General features: G+C 34.6%; 1 protein-coding gene across 1 annotated transcript; it reads right to left on the bottom strand.

Moving 5' to 3' along the window:
- Window positions 1-16,060: 16,060 nt before the first annotated feature.
- On the bottom strand, window positions 16,061-19,079 carry LOC122042868 (pentatricopeptide repeat-containing protein At1g08070, chloroplastic-like). The gene has a single exon (XM_042603228.1). The coding sequence runs from the start codon at window positions 18,980-18,982 to the stop codon at window positions 17,210-17,212; it is 1,773 nt and encodes a 590-aa protein (XP_042459162.1). The 5' UTR covers window positions 18,983-19,079; the 3' UTR covers window positions 16,061-17,209.
- Between the last annotated feature and the right edge of the window lie 202 nt (window positions 19,080-19,281).

Below are 19,281 nucleotides of genomic sequence, written 5' to 3'. Positions count from 1 at the left end.
CAGATCAGTTGCATGAGTATTGTTTAAATTGTAGTAAAATTTTACCTTAAACGACTTTTACTGTACATTCCAAATTATATAAAGAGGGATAAATTATGGATCAATTTATAGCATGAGCATTGTTTAAAAAAGATAGATCCTTTATCTTAACGGTCCTCCTAGTATTGATGCCACGAATATGAAAAGAGGTAAATATAGGTATATATATTTTAAGCGCATGATAGGATAAATCTCAGATTGTCAGTTCTTGAAAATCGATCCTTGATTATTATGTTAAAAATATTATGTGTTCAACATCTGAATTACGTCTTAGGGGCACATGAGCATTGTTTAAAGAAATAATGAGGGATGGTTTACTTCCATGAGACATACATGCAAAGTCAGGGTCCCATCATTATATTTGAAAAAACTCAAAAGGGAGCAAGAGTTGAACATCATTATATTTGAATCAAAACTAGAGATGATAATGAATCAAATTTAAATTAGATTTTATATCTTTTGTTCCAATTCTCATTTATTATATTCATCTTCATTCTCATCAAATTTTTAATTCTCATTCTCATTTCATATCGGATATTCATCCTCATACTTATACTCATCAAAAAATTAGATATAATAATTTTTTGTATTTCATCTATTACTATCATTCAACAAATATAAATTAGAATTAATATCATATCCAAAAAATATATAATTAAAAAAATAATTTAAACATCTACAACATATTCCTAATTTAATCATATTCAATCAAATAAATTAATAATTTTTTGTATTTCATCTATAACTATCATTTAACAAATATAAATCAGAATTAATATCGTATCCAAAAAATATATAATTAAAAAAAAAAATTTAAACATCTACAACATATTCCTAATTTAATCATATTCAATAAAATAAATTAAACATTAATAAAAAATAATTAGTGAGTTTTAAAAAAACTTTTATATATATATATATATATATATATATATATATATATATATATATATATATATATATATATATATATATATATATATATATATATGGTGTTGGATTTTTGTCCGTGGCTCTCAAAAACATTTGAGCATCATGCATACTCAGTTGAGCACGGGATTAGACATTATATATATACACACACGCTGGGTTTAATATTGAGTTTCCAAAGAGAGAGCTTGATTTAACAACAGATTAGTTATCGTGGTTAAGTGTGATTGCTCAGAATGTAAAAGATGACCAAGTTGTTTATTTCTTATATAACAAGTGTGTTTGTTATGATCTAAAGTTACTATATGCCTAGGTTGTAGGGCAAGATCAAGATACTCAAGTTGTCTAGATGACTTGTACACATATATAGGTAACCAAGTCGTTGGCTCTGATACCAAATTGTTCTTCAAATTGTTTTTTTTTAAGCTAGTTGTAGGGTCATAGTTAGTTGTAGGTTCTAAGCCTTTAGATAGTTGTAAGTTCTAAGCCTTTAGGTAGTGGTTTAGTCTTTCTAGATCACACCAGTGAGCCTCACCTAGTAGCGAACCTCTAGAACTTTTACTTTTGTATAGTTCTTGGTTTCTTACCCCAGCTTCTTCAGGTCTTACTTTAGCCGTCAAGTTATTTTTGCCTTACTTAGCCAGCACAGGATTTACAAAACCAAGGATATATAGTTCTATCTTCTCTCTTAGCTAGTTACGGATATGATGAGATGCCAATAAAGACTGAGGACTATTGATCTAAGAACAACTAAACCAAACCCTGAGGCTTAGAAGCAAAGATTTACTCAGCCATAAAAGTTTACACTAGCATACAAAAAAAGTTGATAATACAAACTTTGTTGCAAACTAACTGTACTTACAAAGCTTATGTAGGGAGTACAAACTACAAACCAATAAAGAAAGAGTAGCTGAGAGGGGTGAGTACAAGCTCTTGGATTTTTTTTTTTTTTGATACCTCTTGTTGTGCAAAGAGGCTTTATATTTATAGTAGAGAAGAGGAGATAGAAGAGAGAGGTGGCAGATAAGGTTTGCCTCTTCTGGTGTTGTATGCACCCCTCCTGCTGAATGCTGCAATCCCACTTCTTCTTCTCCTTGTCCTTGTAAACCTAACTTTTCTTCCTCAGTATCTGGTCAACTCAAATCAAAACCAAAGGTTACGCTTTCCCTGTAGGAAAACTAGAAATACTTTACTCTTGGAGCCCTGAAGAAGATATAAACGTTTTTTTATTTTACCTCTGAACCAGATACTTATTATCAGGATTGTTTTACACCGTCATATCTAAATAGTTTACTTAATACAAAAGGCACATTAGATGTTGTCATTTCTAAACTAAAAAAAATAAAAGTTATTAGAGAAAATCCCACTAAATACTGGGAAAAAGAAAAAGTCTACTATAAATTAAATATCATTAATCCTGACTTAACCATTAAAGCACAAGACTTGAAATACTCCAATTGGGAAATAGAAGAATGCAAAATACATATTACTCAACTTCTGACATTAAAAGTTATACAAAGATCAGATTCTAGACATAGAAGTCTTGCATTTATAGTAAACAAAGGAGCTGAGCAGAAAAGAGGACAATCTAGAATGATTTTTAACTATAAAAAACTAAATGATAATTGTCATGAAGATGGGTATAAAATCTCAGATAAAGATCAATTGATCAATAAAATCCAAAAATCTAAATGGTACTCCAAATTTGACTTGAAATCAAGGTTTTGCAAGTGAAAATACATCTAGAATCAATTCCTTGGACAACTTTTTCCTGCCCTGAAAGACATTTTGAATGGTTACCATGCCATTTGGATTAAAGGTAGCCCCTCAAATCTTTCAAAGAAAAATGGACGACATATTTAGACCTGTAGAGAAGAGAAGGAGCTAAAAGAGAGAGGTGACAGATAAGGTCTGCCTTTTCTGGTGTTATATGAGCTCAGGGCTTACGTTATTAAGTTGTTGATGTCATTGCATTTATCACGAAGGCAGTAAGTGTTGGGGTTGCAAGGTTGCAAACATAGTCCCATATTGAAAGTACATGGAAAAGACCATGGGTTTATAAGAAAAAGATATCTCCATTGGCATGAGGTCTTTTGGGTAAAGCCCAAGAGCAAAACCATGAGGGTCTAGGCCCAAAGTGGACAATATCATGTTATTGTGGAGATATCTAAATTCTTTTCGATCCTACAATTGGTATCAGAGCCCGGACTGACAGAAGGATTAATCGCTGACTGTACACAAGAGCTATGGTCTGATTGAACCATGTGAGTACAATATTGACCTCGAACAAAGAAAGTGGGGGCTCCTATGTTCGGATCAAGAGGACCAGACACCAGGCAGGAAGTCCTAGTAGGTCGGGTGGACCGAGGGGCAGGAAGTCCTAGTTGCGGCTAGGCAAGGAAGTCCTAGTAGGTCGGGTAGACCGAGGGGCAGGAAGACCTGGTGGGTCAAGGATCGGACATGGGAAGCCCATGGTCCTTTGTTTGAGGGGGGGATTGTTGGGGTTGCAAGGTTGCAAACATAGTCCCATATTGAAAGTACATGGAAAAGATCATGGGTTTATAAGAAAAAGATATCTCCATTGGCATGAGGCCTTTTGGGTAGATCCCAAGAGCAAAACCATGAGGGCTTAGGCCCAAAGTGGACAATATCATGTCATTGTGGAGATATCTAAATTCTTTTCGATCCTACAGTAAGTGGTTGCTGACATCATTGCTTCTGTCAGGTGTCAGATTTTCATCATATTGATTAAGTTTGTTTCTTCTAGTGAGCCCATTGATGGTGGTATCATGGAAGTAGAGGTTACAAAATGCGTAGTTTTTTGTTTTTCTAACCATACCAAATTCTTCTTGTGATAAAATTGGCATAAGTTTTGATGTTGAGTCATATAGGAGAACGAGAAATATACTGTCCCACATAGCTTTGGCCAGTATATTTTTTCTGTGAAGGTTTCTTCGGCCAAATTATATTCATTTGGATCTTGATATGGATCTCATAGCCAGGACTTCCATGGAGAGAAGTCCTCCAATGTTTTAATTGTTTTGCTACCGGCTTCAGAGAAAGTCATTCTTATCTGGATGAGAGAGATAGTCTTCAAAAGGAAGTACTTGCACATTATGTCCATGCACATCAAGTTTAATTACATGCCTGGCTAGTTCAGTTTGAGTAGGGAGCCATCCAGGAGGCGTACTGTCAAAAATAGCTAAAATCACAGTTTCTTTTTCTTCAAGCAAGTGTTGGATGCATCTTCCAAGTATACTTGGTAATAAGGGTATTGAGTCTAAGTCTTGGATCCATACTTGATGTAAAAGGTCATAAGTCATAAGTGATTCTAGAGTAATAAGTCTTCCTCTGTAATTTTTCGTTTGGAACTTTTCCAGATGTAAATTAGCGTGACAGATAGAATACAAAAGTTGACATCTACAGCCCAAGTTCGTAGGTTCACCTTTTGAACATTGAGGAAAAGTTTTTGTATAGGGAATTTTTTCAGAGTATTCTTCAGTACAAGTAATCATTATCCCCGGAATAGGATTTTGATGAAACCAATTTAAAGCATCTAAGAGTTCTAAGAAAATTTTATATGAAGAAGTATCTCCTAATGTGCGGAGATATAAAGTGATATCTTCTGGAAGGGCTTTCAGTGAGAAGAGATTATCTTTCTTCTTATGACCCTGTAGTACTTCTAATGACTGATATTAAAGTGGTCGAAGTGGTACAGAAAGAAGATCTGTATCATGTCTTGTTGGGCTAGTATTGTTGGAAGAAGTTGCTGCTAGTAAATAAGTTTTATCTTCTTTTACTTTTTTATCTAAATGCAAAACCCAATCGAGCGTAAAGGCATTCAACTTTATGGAAACTTTTAGTATATCTCCAGCCGATTGAAAGCCTAGCAAGCACCACTGTGTGTATATATGCTCGATCGGGCAGAATCCTACCGAGCGTAAGGGCACTCAGCCTTATAAAGTTCATAAACATTCTCGACTGAAACATGCTTAGCAGTAGGTATTCTCAATATATACACGACCGGCTTGAACGATCGGTCGAGACATGTTTAACAGAAGTATATAAGTATGACAGCCTGGCAAACTTGACGGGAAATATCTTCTAAAAGCTTCTTCAGTTATAATGATGTGTTCATATGCATATATCATCATAAATATGAGCCACAAATGACAAAAGAGGTACATCTAGGATACAAAAAAAATTCTTTAAAAAAATTATTGTACAAAGCTTAGGAGATGACTTCATCTCCTAATAAACTCTAACAAACCAGGGACCACTTCATGACTACGGAAGTTACATGAGGTAGTATAAAAAGGGAGATCTTCTTCGTTGGCAAGGTACGCAAGTTCTAGCATCTAAACTATATTTCAAAGTACTTCAGTTACTGTTCTTCTTCTTCTTCCACATTGAGAGAGAAATTAACTTGAGCGTCCAAGGGCCTAGCCAGGGATCTCCACCCCGATCTTATGTCACTAACGCTTTGTTGATTTATCTCACTGTGTGCAGGATCGTGGAGAGGTTCTTCTAGATCTTCAGGAGGCTATCTTCATCAAGGATCGTCGTTCACCGGAGTCAGCGCACCACTTCACATATTTCAGACAGGATCAATATATATAGTTTTGATATGTTGCTCACCTCTCTTTCATGATATATAGTTTTGATATGTTGCTCATCTCATTTTCATGACTATGTTACTCGACTGAGTGAGTTGGAGAGCCTGAAAATTATTCTGGCACCTCTAGTGAGTCGGATCACTTTCAACACCTCGACTAATTCAGTTGCGAAAGTGAGATACACAACTTTAAAATTCTATATATACTAGTCATCGTGCACACGCACTATGTGTGTAATATAATAAATGAATACACATAATATAATGCTAGTATGATTTATTCTATAAAAATCTTAATCCAAAAATAAAGTAGAAATTAAATTATTAATCATACCTTAAGTTATGTAATAAGAATGTCTTATATCACGATATGCAGAAGAGCTAAAATAGATGAATTGATGTGTTGTGATATAAAAAGGATAAGGAGAAAGTTGTAACAAAAATTGGAGAGTGAGAGAGGAGAGAATGATGAAGAATCGATGGGGATAGAGACGGCGAGAAGAAGCAATGCAAATAGTTGAAATTAAGTTATGTGTCTGTGATTTGAAAAGGTTGAGAAATTGAAATTACTATTAAGTTTTAAAATTATTTTTGATATGAAAAGAAAAAAAACATTAATGTAACTTAATTTTGGACTTCACCAAATCAATTGAGAGTTGATATATAGAGATTTGGTAGAATCCTACTTATATTTGATCCGAATATATATATATATAATTGTGTATTCAGATCAAATATAAGTAGGATTCTACCATATCTCTATACCTGATTATCCAAATATTCATACCTAATTATCAGATTATTTAATCGGGTTAAAAAAAATTCCTCCATACTTCCCTCTATTCGAGTAGGATATATGAAGAAATTGTCATCCCTATAAACAACTACTCGCTAGCATAAAATATGATACTCTTCATTAACTGAATCTAGTGCAATCTTCAAGTTCCAATGATAAGCCTCTTCAGTTCTTGAGAGTGGCCTAGCTATGCAGATGTATTTCAATATCTCCAAGAAATGCAAAATGTAATCAATAGAAGCACCACATTATATATTATAGGCTTTCTTTCATTGCTTTATGCCACACAAGAATAGCTGAACTCGGGATTTTTTAAGGCAGCCAGACAACACAAAAGCAATAATGATGGAAAAGCAAAGAATGATAAAATCTGAATAAGAGAGCTATGCATTTTATGTCGGATGATATAGGAAGGACTACGTCTTCCCTACCAACTCAGTAGAAGAGCCAGCTAAGCCTAACATGTCAATAGGTTCTCTATAAGAACATCTCTAAGAAAGAACATCCCCACTACAACTCATATGTTTTATGAGAACATCTCCAACTCATATACTCTATGAGAACATTCAACGAAAAACAGTCCTATCATGACTCATGAGCTCTATGAGACTATCTCCAATTAAGAACATCCACGCTACGACTCATATGCTCTCACTACAAAAAAAATAATAATTTAAGGACGAAAGTTTGGGACGAAAATTTTTCGTCCCAAAATTGCAACAATTTTGGCAACAAATATAAAATTTCACCCAAATTAGAAACAAAATTTGCAACAAAAAAATTTCGTCACAAATTGCCAACGAACACTATTTTCGTTGTAGAATTCGTTCCAGAATCTGGGATGACTTCTGGATTCGTTCGAGAATCTAGGACGAATCCAGAATTTGTCCCAAAAATCAGGGATGAATCCAGGAATTCATCCCAAAATCTGGGACGAATCCAGGATTCATCCCAGATTTTAAAAAATTAAAAAATAAAATAAATATCATTCGAAAGACTTATATATGGACCTAGAGATCTCGGAATTTAATGAAACAAGTTTCTATGCGTTCATAATTTTCTCCTGATCATAAAAATATCCTAATCCTGAATTTTAACATAATATATTGAGTGTGGTGATTTTTTAACATGAATATGCCATAATTCTTAATAAAAAATTCACCACAGTCAATATAATATATTAAAATTATGGATGAGGATATTTTTAAGATCACGAAAAAATTAAGAACCCATAAAAACTTGTTTCATGAAATTCCTACATCTCTAGGTCTATATTTAGTGCCTCCGAATAATTTTTCTTTTATTTTTAAATTTTTTTAAATCTGGGACGAATCCTGGATTCGTCCAAGATTTTAAAAAATTAAAAATAAAATAAATATCATTCGGAAGGCCTAAATATGGACCTAGAGATCTCGGAATTTAATGAAACAAGTTTCTATACGTTCATAATCTTCTTCTAATCATAAAAATATCATAATCCTGAATTTTAACCTAATATATTGAGTGTGATGATTTTTTAACACGAATATAACCTAATGCTTAATAAAAAAAATTCACCACAGTCAATATAATATGTTAAAATTAGGGATGAGGATATTTTTAAGATCATGAAAAAATTAAGAACCTATAGAAACTTGTTTCATGAAATTCCGACATCTCTACGTTCATATTTAGTGCCTCTAAATAATTTTTCTTTTATTTTTAATTTTTTTTAAATCTGGGACGAATCCTGGATTCGTCCCAAAATTTGGGATGGATCCAAGAATTCGTCCCAAAATCTGGGACGAATCCAGGATTCATCCCAGATTTAAAAAAATTTAAAAATTAAATAAATATCATTCGGAAGGCCTAAATATGGACCTAGAAATCTCGGAATTTAATGAAACAAGTTTTTATGCGTTAATAATTTTTTCCTGATCATAAAAATATCCTAATCCTGAATTTTAACCTAATATATTGAGTGTAGTGATTTTTTAACACGAATATGACATAATGCTTAAAAAAAAATTCACCACAGTCAATATAATATGTTAAAATTATAGAAGAGGATATTTTTAAGATCATGAAAAAATTAGGAACCCATAAAAACTTGTTTCATGAAATTCCGACATCTCTAGGTCCATATTTAGTGCATCCGATTAATTTTTCTTTTATTTTTTAATTTTCTTAAATCTGGGACGAATCCTGGATTCGTCCCAAAATCCGGGACGAATCCTGGAATTCGTCCCAAAATCTAGGATGAATCCAAGATTCATCCCAGAATTAAAAAATTAAAAAATAAAATAAATATCATTCAGAAAGCCTAAATATAGACCTAGAGATCTTGGAATTTAATGAAACAAGTTTCTATGCGTTTATAATTTTCTCCCGATCATAAAAATATCCTAATCCTGAATTTTAACCTAATATATTGAGTGTGGTGATATTTTTAACACGAATATGACCTAATACTTAATAAAAAATTCACCACAGTCAATATAATATGTTAAAATTATGGATGACGTTATTTTTAATATCACAAAAAAATTAGGAACTCATACAAACTTGTTTCATGAAATTCTGACATCTTTAGGTCCATATTTAGTGAAACATAGATAGTTTAGTGTTAATTAAGTATGCTAACGTTTAACGTATGTTTGAATATGTGTCTAAAACTTAAAATATAGACCTACAGATGTCAGAATTTCATGAAAAAAAATTCTATGAGTATCTAATTTTCTCCTGATTGTAAAAATGTCCTCATCTATAATTTTATCCTAATATTTTGAGTGTTGTGATTTTTAACTTGAATTTAATGAAATTTGGTTTAAAAAATCACTACAGTAAATATATTAGGTTAAAATTATGAATGAGGACATATTTACGATTAGTACAAAATTAAGAACTCATAGAAACTTGTTTCATGAAATTTTGACATCTCTAGGTCTATATTTAGTGCCTCCGATTAATTTTTTTTTTATTTTTAAACTTTTTTAAATCTGGGACGAATCCTGGATTTGTCCCAAAATCTGGGATGAATCCTGGAATTTGTCCCAAAATCTGGGACGAACCTAGGAATTCGTCCCAAAATCTGGGACGAATCCAGGATTCGTCCCAGAATTAAAAAAATTAAAAAATAAAATAAATATCATTCGGAAGGCCTAAATATGGACCTAGAGATCTCGGAATCTAATGAAACAAATTTCTATGCGTTCATAATTTTCTCCTGATCATAAAAATATCCTAATCCTGAATTTTAACCTAATATATTGAGTGGTGATTTTTTAACACGAATATGACGTAATGCTTAATAAAAAATTCACTACAGTTAATATAATATGTTAAAATTATGGATAAGGATATTTTTAAGATTAGGAAAAAATTAGGAATCTATAGAAACTTGTTTAGAAATTCCAACATCTTTAGGTCCATATTTAGTGCCTCCGATAAATTTTTCTCTTCTTTTTTAATTTTCTTAAATCTGGGACGAATCCTGGATTCGTCCTAAAATCTGGGACAAATCCTGGAATTCATCCCAAAATCTAGGACGAATCCAGGATTCGTCCCAGATTTAAAAAAAAATTAAAAAAAATAAATATCATTCGGAAGGCCTAAATATGGATTTAGAGATCTCGGAATTTAATGAAACAAGTTTCTATGCGTTCATAATTTTCTCCTGATCATAAAAATATCCTAATCCTGAATTTTTACTTAATATATTGAGTGTGGTGATTTTTTAACACGAATATGACCTAATGCTTAATAAAAAAATTCACCACAGTCAATATAATATGTTAAAATTATGGATGAGAATATTTTTAATATCACAAAAAAATTAGGAACCCATAAAAACTTGTTTCATAAAATTCTGTCATCCCTAGGTCCATATTTAGTGAAACATAGATAGTTTAGTGTTAATTAAATATGTTAGCGTTTAACGTATGTTTGAATATGTGTCTAAAACTTAAAATATAGATCTATAGATGTCAGAATTTCATGGAACAAGATTCTATGAGTTTCTAATTTTCTCCTGATTGTAAAAATGTCCTCATCTATAATTTTACCCTAATATTTTGAGTGTTGTGATTTTTTAACTTGAATTTAAATTTGATTTAAAAAATCACTACAGTAAATATATTAGGTTAAAATTATGAATGAGGACAGATTTACGATTAGTACAAAATTAGGAACCCATAGAAACTTATTTCATGAAATTTCGACATCTCTAGGTCCATATTTAGTGCCTCCGATTAATTTTTCTTTTATTTTTATTTTTTTTTTAAATCTGGGACGAATCCTGGATTTGTCCCAAAATTTGGGATGAATCCTGAAATTCGTCACAAAATCTGGGATGAATCCAAGAATTCGTCCCAAAATATGGGGTGAATCCAAGATTCGTCCCAGAATTAAAAAATTAAAAAAATAAAATAAATATCATTCGGAAGGCCTAAATATGGACCTAGAGATCTCGAAATTTAATGAAACAAGTTTCTATGCATTCATAATTTTCTCCTGATCATAAAATATCCTAATCCTGAATTTTAACCTAATATATTGAGTGTGGTGATTTTTTAACATGAATATGACCTAATGCTTAATAAAAAATTCATCACAGTCAATATAATATGTTAAAATTATGGATGAAGATATTTTTAAGATTAGGAAAAAATTAGGAACCCATAGAAACTTGTTTCATGAAATTCTGATATCTCTAGATCCATATTTAGTGTCTCCAATTAATTTTTCTTTTATTTTTTAATTTTCTTAAATATAGGACGAATCTTGGATTCGTCCCAAAATCTGGGACGAATCCTGGAATTCGTCCCAAAATCTAAGACGAATCTAGGAATTCGTCCCAAAAATTAGGGACAAAAATGGCAACAAAATATTTTTGTTTCTAAAAAAACCCTAAATCCCTAAATCCCACATATGCTCTCTACCCGATCTCCTTCTCGCAGCGGCGGCTGAATCCTTCTCCAGCGGCGGCGGAATCCTTCTCCTGCAACGGCGCAGGTAATCCCTCTCCCCTTTCCCCTCTCCCCTCTCATATGTGCGCGACACCGTCCCGGCCACGCTTGGTCGTGTGTAGCCTCACGTGGCCACGCCTGGCCACGCGTGGGCGCGCCTGGCCGCACGTGGCCGCACCTAGCCGTCGTCGTCGTGCCGGGCCAGGTGTGTCCTCGCCTGGACGCGCCTGGATGCCGTCGTCGTGCTTGGCCGCTCGTAGCCGAACCTGGCAGCGTGTGGCTGCTCCTGGACGGGGCTGCTCCGGTGGTTTAAATTCCGATACAGTACTTATCCGCTGTTTGTATGCTTATCCAGTTACAGATGATTGATTTTGTAACCTTGATTCAATCAACTCATTTTAGGTCAACATTTTATGTTATTTCTGTGAACGGTAAGAATTTGGACTTGCTAAGTCTCAGTAATTCATTCATGCATTGAATTTGTGCTTTCCATCAAATTACGCCTCTGATTTCTCATCTTATCTCCTAAGTAGAATGATAGTTGGCTTGATTTTGTGGGTTCGGCTTATCAACAAGAGCCGGCTACTGAAATTGATCATCATTCATGGCCAAAAAAATAACATTTATAGCTGCTAAAAGAACAAAGTTTAGAGAGACTAAAATGTTAGTGAAAAAAGTACACATGATTTATTATGTTAAGGTATTGACTAAATTTGTAATTTTGTTTGTGCAGGTCTCGCTCGGTGTAGTTGGAGACACTCGTATTATAAAGCACTTTTGTAGATCTTCCTCGTGGTATTCTAGCCTATCTTTAATATGCAAACTTACCAAACTTATATCTCACTGAGTTTTTTATATACTGTCTCAGTTATAATTTTATTTATTTTATCAGTTAATACACTGTATTTGTTCCTACGGATCATTAGAGGTGACATTTAATATTTTTTTCCCTCTTATTCTACAAGCTATTTGAAAAAAAATGGTAAGTTTTTGAAAGTTCTTTTTTATGAATCAAATTTGCAATTTACTTTATCTTATATTGGAATTTTCAGCTCCGCTCTAAGTCAGATTCCTCCGCGTGACGATGATGAAGATGGCGACGATGATAATGATGATGCTGGTGATGCTATTTCATGATTTTAATTATGTATGATGATTATTTATCTCATAATTAGTGTTTTATACATTAAACCATGTCTTGTTAACTTTTCTAATTTTTATTTTATTTAATATTGTTAATTTGTTTTTAACAGGGTTGGTGAGGCGAAATATGTATCGGAGAAAAAAGTAATTATTAAATAACACACTCGTAGTTGAACATGTTATAATTTTAATTTTATTTATTTATTTTTAAATCAGTTATATTTGAAAAGTTAAATAAAGGTATCAATCTTTTTATATATTCGTTGAAATTTGCTATTACTACATTATTACTTCAAATTCCAAATTATGATTAGAGTTTGCCTAACAATCAACTAACTATGAGTACTAAAAGACAAGTATCAACTAATTGCTCATATATTAGTTTTTGTTTTCTTCATTTGAGACATTTTCATATTATAGAAATTTTAAGAATACATCTCATTCTCTCCATGTTAGATGAAATACAATATTTGTAAAACTTGTTTGATAAGTTGAAATATGGTATATCATCACAATTTGATACAAATGAAACTGTTAGAATTATGAGATTGTTAGAATTTAAGTTATTATCTTTCTGGTTACACATGATCTGGTTTATTCGTTTGTTTGTATGCAGGAAGAGAAGAATTGATGGGGATGAAAGCTTTTGTGGAAAAAGAAGATGAGTTGATGTGTCTTAGTTTTTTTTTTTAATTTAACTCCTTGTTTAACTTCTTGGATTATTAAACTTTATAAATATTTGAGTGTTGAACTTGTATAATATTTTGGAGTCGTTTGAAGATGTTGAGAACTTTGAATTTGTTGTATTGTGATTTGATTTCAATTATTAATAGATGTATCTGAAATAGGATATGATATTATTAATTAGGATGTGTTGAATGTATATATTGTGTTATTTGTGATATTATTAATTAGGATGTGTTGAAAGTCTATATTTTGTTATTTGAATTTGTTGTATGTGTATGTATTGATGGGAATTGTAGAAATGTAGTGTTGCTGGATTTTTTTTTTAAATTTAGGAACGAATTTGACAACGAAAATAATTTGTCCCAAACTTATCCATTGATAATTTCGCAATAAAAATATTTTTGTTCCAAATTTCGTCCCAGAATCTGGGACGAATCTGCGGATTCGTCCCAAAATCTGGGACGAATATTTATTTTTTAAATGAAATTAGTATTTTCGTTGCCAAATTCGTTGCAAATTTTGCAACAAAAATAATATTCGTTGCAATGTGTCATGAAAATTAGCAACAAATTTGATAACAAAAATATAATTCGTTGCCAAATTTGGGATAGATTTGGCAACAGAATTAAATTCATCCCCGAATTCGTCCCCAAATTCGTTGCTAAGTTTGCAACAAAATAAATTTTCGTTGCAAAATTGTATAGTATTTTGGGACAAATAGAGTTTTTTGTTGCAAAATTGACAATGAATTTGGGGACGAAAATATTATTCGTCGCCAATTTCGTCCCCAATTTCGTTGCCAAATTTGCAACAAACAAATATTTGTTCCAAAAGTTGGCAACAATAATTTTGGGATGAAAATTTTTTCGTCCCAAATTTTGTCCCTAAATATTTTGCAACGAATTTTGTTTTTCAAATTCGTCCCAAAATTTGTCCCAAAAACCTTTATTTTTTATAGTGTCTATGGAAACATCCCACCACGACTCATATGTTCTACGAGAACATCCCTGATCGAGAACATTATCAAAGATTAACATGGAAATTCAAACGCTTTAATTGAAATAAGGTAATGGTGAAGTCACTTTCAAATTTGAAAAGGTATTTGAAAGCTCATTTAGTAAGGTTATTTTATGTTCTTGCAAAAGTGTACTAAATAGATTATTTGAGACATTCATGTCTTAGGGTGAAATGTAGAACATATATTCTTTTACTCATCCTAATTGGCGACCCTAGATTCTCGATCCACCTATGAGAATATCACTTCTTACATGCAACAAGCCCCCACGGGCTGGATCAGCTGGAAGGATGTCTGACGCTTGCAACGGAGGTTCAGGGGTCGAGGATCGCCAGTTGCACACGGGCGTAAAACCTCGGTCTACTGCGCTTTAAATTCCACTCGACCCCCAGTCACCCCTCCTGCCCAGCTTAACCGTGATTTATCTCCTCTGAATATCTGTGGGGTCGGACCCAGGGGGCCACTAAGATGAAAGTTCCACCTTTTACAACTTCTTTCATGCAACAAGGATATCCTCAAAGGCATCAATGAAGGATCCCCAAGACTATGATAAGTTGTGATTATGAGATTTTTGCAGCTTGGTCTCTTCTAAACACAATTTCCACTCCATTGAATTGGATGGCATCCCTCAGGTGACGCTTGGATCATATTGTTGATTGTCAACATTCCAACACATTAGTTGGTAAATAGCGGTAAATAGCGATTTTCTTGAAAAGTAAGCATCAACAACGCAAATAACTGAGGTATAGAGAAAAACAACTCAAATAATCATTGTGGATATCAATTTCTTAAAAAAAAATTAAAAAAAAAAAAAAGATATGTGTTGATTGACACCTCACATAGTCAATCCCACAGCTGTCTATAGAGAGATAAATCAAGAAATCGATCAGATCACCACATGGGACGGTATTTCCGTTGACTTCCTCGAGAATCAACCCTTGCCCATTTCTACAAATCTACCGTGTAATGACCAACTCGATTATGCCCTGAGGACATCATTATGGCTATCAAGCCTAACAAATGGCCAGTCAAGCTTAAAATAATAGTAAGGGATACTGAAGATCCGTAAAGAGGACAATATTGAAAATGAATGAGAACAATCAATACCATCCACATCCGAATTCAGGGAATTTGTTGACATCAAAGTCTAAATCTTTGTGCACTTGCAAGGTCAACAATCATCAAGAAGCCAGTCTAGCAAATGAAATCATCTAGATCAAGGTTCTAAAATTCACTAGGTACTAATCGGATGCTAAACTAGTGCCTAGTGTCTAGCGCCTAGACGGAGACTAACCGCCGCTAGGCAGATTCCATGGTATCAATATAAATTACATAATAAATCATATTTTATAATTCCCACACAGTAATATTAAATTTAAAATAAATTCAAAATTACACAATTAATAAAATATCATAAATTTATTCTACTTCTTATTCTCCATAATTTTCAATAATTTGTTATTCATCGGACACAAACTCAATAGCATCACCGGAGACAAACTCAAGGTTACATTTCAATTTTTTTTTTTAATTGGACTTTAAATTTAAAAGTCCAAATTAAAATAAATCATGAAAATCCTGCATTATTTCCACGGCGTCTAGACGATTCGATCGATTAGTCAGCGCCGATTCAACTGATTAATCGACGTTTAGGGCCGCCTAATTCCGCCTATGCGCCAAGGCTGGCCGACTAACATGTTTTTGGTACGACTGGCTAGCGCCTAGCGACCGCCTAGGCCGATTTTAGAATACTAGTAATGATGGGTAGAACCATCGTGCAGGGAACAGTTTTGCATACAAGAGCCTATAGGGATGAGGTTGTTGGTCAAACCTTACAAAGCCCATAAATTATGGAGGTTTACGAGATGTAAATCAGGTTTGGTGATGAATTGTTTTTGAGAGATGGCAATGAAGTGTGGATGCCATCTACTCCAGAAAGGAATGGGAGCCAAAACGGTTGGGAGAGAGAAGGTGACTGGCCACTCCAATCAAGTGACACCTACAACATTTTGTTAGCATTTGGGAAGTTGGTCACCTCACTAGTCCCGTCATACACCAAGTAGTATCTCCTAATATAAATACATTTCCCTCTACTTTTACGTAATTGGGGGATCTAAAAATTGCACATGATCATCAAGTGATGGTGCAACAAGGCTGTTGCTCCCGTGCATCACCAACCCTTCAAAACAAAAGTAAGAGAAAGTATCTATCTCAGCTATAAGTGAGTTCTAATCTCATTCCACACCCATCATGTTATGACAACATGATGACCACCTCCCTGCTTGAATGACAAGGAAACTCCAGAGGCTTTGGTCTATGTAGATCCTCTTCCCAGCTTCAAGGATTTCCGTGTTATTATGTAGATCTTCATCTCTATCATGCATGTGTGTCTTCGACATTGGAAACTCTGGAGGCTTGGTCAAAATAATCCTCCTTAACCTATGAGGGGGCAAGAGTGTGGGTTGTTGAGTATGTTCATCCCTGGTTGAGGCTTGTTGAAGAGGTCATTAGTTGAAATGGGCTGGAGGAAGAGGAAGTGAATAAGGGTACATCCTCTAAACTCAAACGAGGCATATTGCACCCCCTCAAGTAGCTTTCACTTTCAATCCTCTTGTTGTGAGTCACAAATGTCAAAGATCCTATAAATAAATTTCATCTGCCGCTATGCAATCCTATCATCCCAATCCAAACTTTGAACACTTCATTGTACGATTTGTTTGATACTGAGTGGAAACATTTGATTAAAGCAAGTTGGCTGACGGATGCAGTTCTTATGTTGTTTGGAAAAAAGAGAAAGCTACCATGCCATGTTTATAAGAACTAGAGTGGAAGGGGGCAAGCATCGAGGCATGGTTTGGGTGCAAAATTGGATCCAATCAGGATTAGTTAGAACATAAAGGATAGATCCAAGCCTTAGCCATGTTTGAAACATTAAAGAGGCAATACAACATTTGTATGGTATGCACCTACTTCCTAGCTAAGCTGAAGCAATGGTAGGAAATCCATTTCTTTTGGCAAATCTTGAATTATGTTGGCATCTATATCAGATAACAAGACTCATTATATGCTTCTGATAATATGTGTCTATTGACCATCCAAAGCAACTCATAAATGATACCTGAATCATGATGTGATTTGTCTGTAGCTAAAAACTCATGCACTACTCCATTCAATTCGATGGAGGAGAATCCAGGCAGCTTTTGTATATTCCAATCCAACATAGCTCCCCTAACCCTCTTCACATCATTCCATCTTGATGAAACAGCATATACATTTGAGAGCAAAACATGTACCCCACACTTCCTCGGTTCAAGTTCCACAATTCTTTCTGCGGCATATTCTGCCATATCAACGTTCCCATTAGCTCGGCAAGCAAAAAGCAATGATCGCCAAATTACTACATCAGGTCGAATTGGCATTTTCATAATGAACTCGTATGCTTTCTCCAAAAGGTTAGCACGCCCTAAAAGATCAACCATAGACCCATAATGCTCAATTTGAGGAATGAGTCCATAGTGATCTACCATTTGTCTAAAGTAATGGTATCCTTTGTCAACCAATCCACCATGGTTACAAGCAGTTAAAACACCAAGGAATGTTATTTCATTTGGCATAATGCCATCCGAGAGTTCCATCCTTGAGAACAAATCCAATGCCTCTTGTGAATATCCATTGATTGCAAGACCAGATATCATCACTGTCCATGAAATTACATCTCTCTGAACTATTCCTTGAAAAACTTGCAAAGCTCTCTGAATGTCCCCACATTTTGAATACATGTCAATTAGAGCATTCTTCACTGAAAGGAGCTTCCCTATATTGTTCACATCACAGTACTTGTGGATATATCTTCCCTGTGCAAGCGCACCCAATTCTGCACATGAAGAAAGAACAGAAGCTAATGTAGGATCATCCGCTCTCACTCCCTCAATCTGCATATTTCTGAATAACTCAATTGACTCCTTGAACTGGCCTGACTGGACGTACCCTGAAATTATCGAAGTCCAACAAACAACATTCTTTTCAGGAATTCGATCAAACAACTTGCGAGCATCCTCCACGTAACCACACCTTGCATACATGTTGACCAATGACGAGCCCAAATAGCAGTTCAGATCAAAACCATATAGGACAATCAAATTATGAATCTGCCTTCCAGGGCCAATTGCTCCAATCTTCCCACAACCAATCAAAGCACTAACTGGAGTAACTGCATCCATAGCAATTGATTTGCTTACCATACTCCTAAAGACCATCAAACCTTCACGGCACATGCCGCTCTGCAAGTACCCCGAGATCAAACTATTCCAAGACACCACGTCTCGGGTGGAATCATCAGCCGAGTCAAAAACCAGCCTTGCGCTGGTGTTGAAGCCGCAGGCAAAGTACATATGGATCAGTGAGTTGAGAACAAAGGTGTGGCGTTCGAAACCGAGTTTCAGAGACAAAGAATGAATGTTTTCGCCCTCTGGAAGGAGGGCAAGGGAGGCGAGGGCTTTGAGAACGGCGGTGAAGGTGTAGTCATCGACTGGGAGGTCGGCTGCTCGCAGAAGATGGAAGAGAGGCACGGCAACGTCGAGGTTGGGGCTGCGGGAGAGGGAGTGGAGGAGAGAGTTCCAAAGATGGAGGTGAGTGCTGCCGAGGACTCCGGCGGCGAAAGCGTGGGCGAGGCATTGACGGAGGTGGCGAGGGGTGGAAAGGTTGACGGAGAAGAGAAGCGGAGGTTTGAGGGAGAAGTTAGGGTTTGGATTCGAGGCATGGGATTTGAATCTGAGAAAGAGGGACGGGAATTTGGGAAGCAGCGAGCGCATGAAATGAAGAAGAGCAGGGAAGGAAATGGGCGTCGGTTAGCTGCTTCCTCAAAAACTGATATCTTTGATTTTCTTTTCCTCCTAAAATTGCATTTATGTCATCATTTTAGGCGGATAACGGGTCTTCTCAAATACAGACAGATAAAATGACGCTAAATATATAACATAGTTATCAGCTAAGTCCGAAGGGTCATTATTTTAGAAATATTTATTTTTTTTATTTTTTTCTCTCTCTTTTCTTTGTTAAAAGTGAGAGAGTACCTGACTAAACAGTCGTGCCTTAAGCAACAAATAAAAAA

The sequence above is a fragment of the Zingiber officinale genome, chromosome 2A (assembly GCF_018446385.1).
Source record: "Zingiber officinale cultivar Zhangliang chromosome 2A, Zo_v1.1, whole genome shotgun sequence".
In the NCBI taxonomy this organism is placed as follows: Eukaryota; Viridiplantae; Streptophyta; class Magnoliopsida; order Zingiberales; family Zingiberaceae; genus Zingiber; species Zingiber officinale.
Note: the sequence above shows the minus strand (reverse complement) of the source record. Positions and strands in the feature narration are given on the sequence as shown.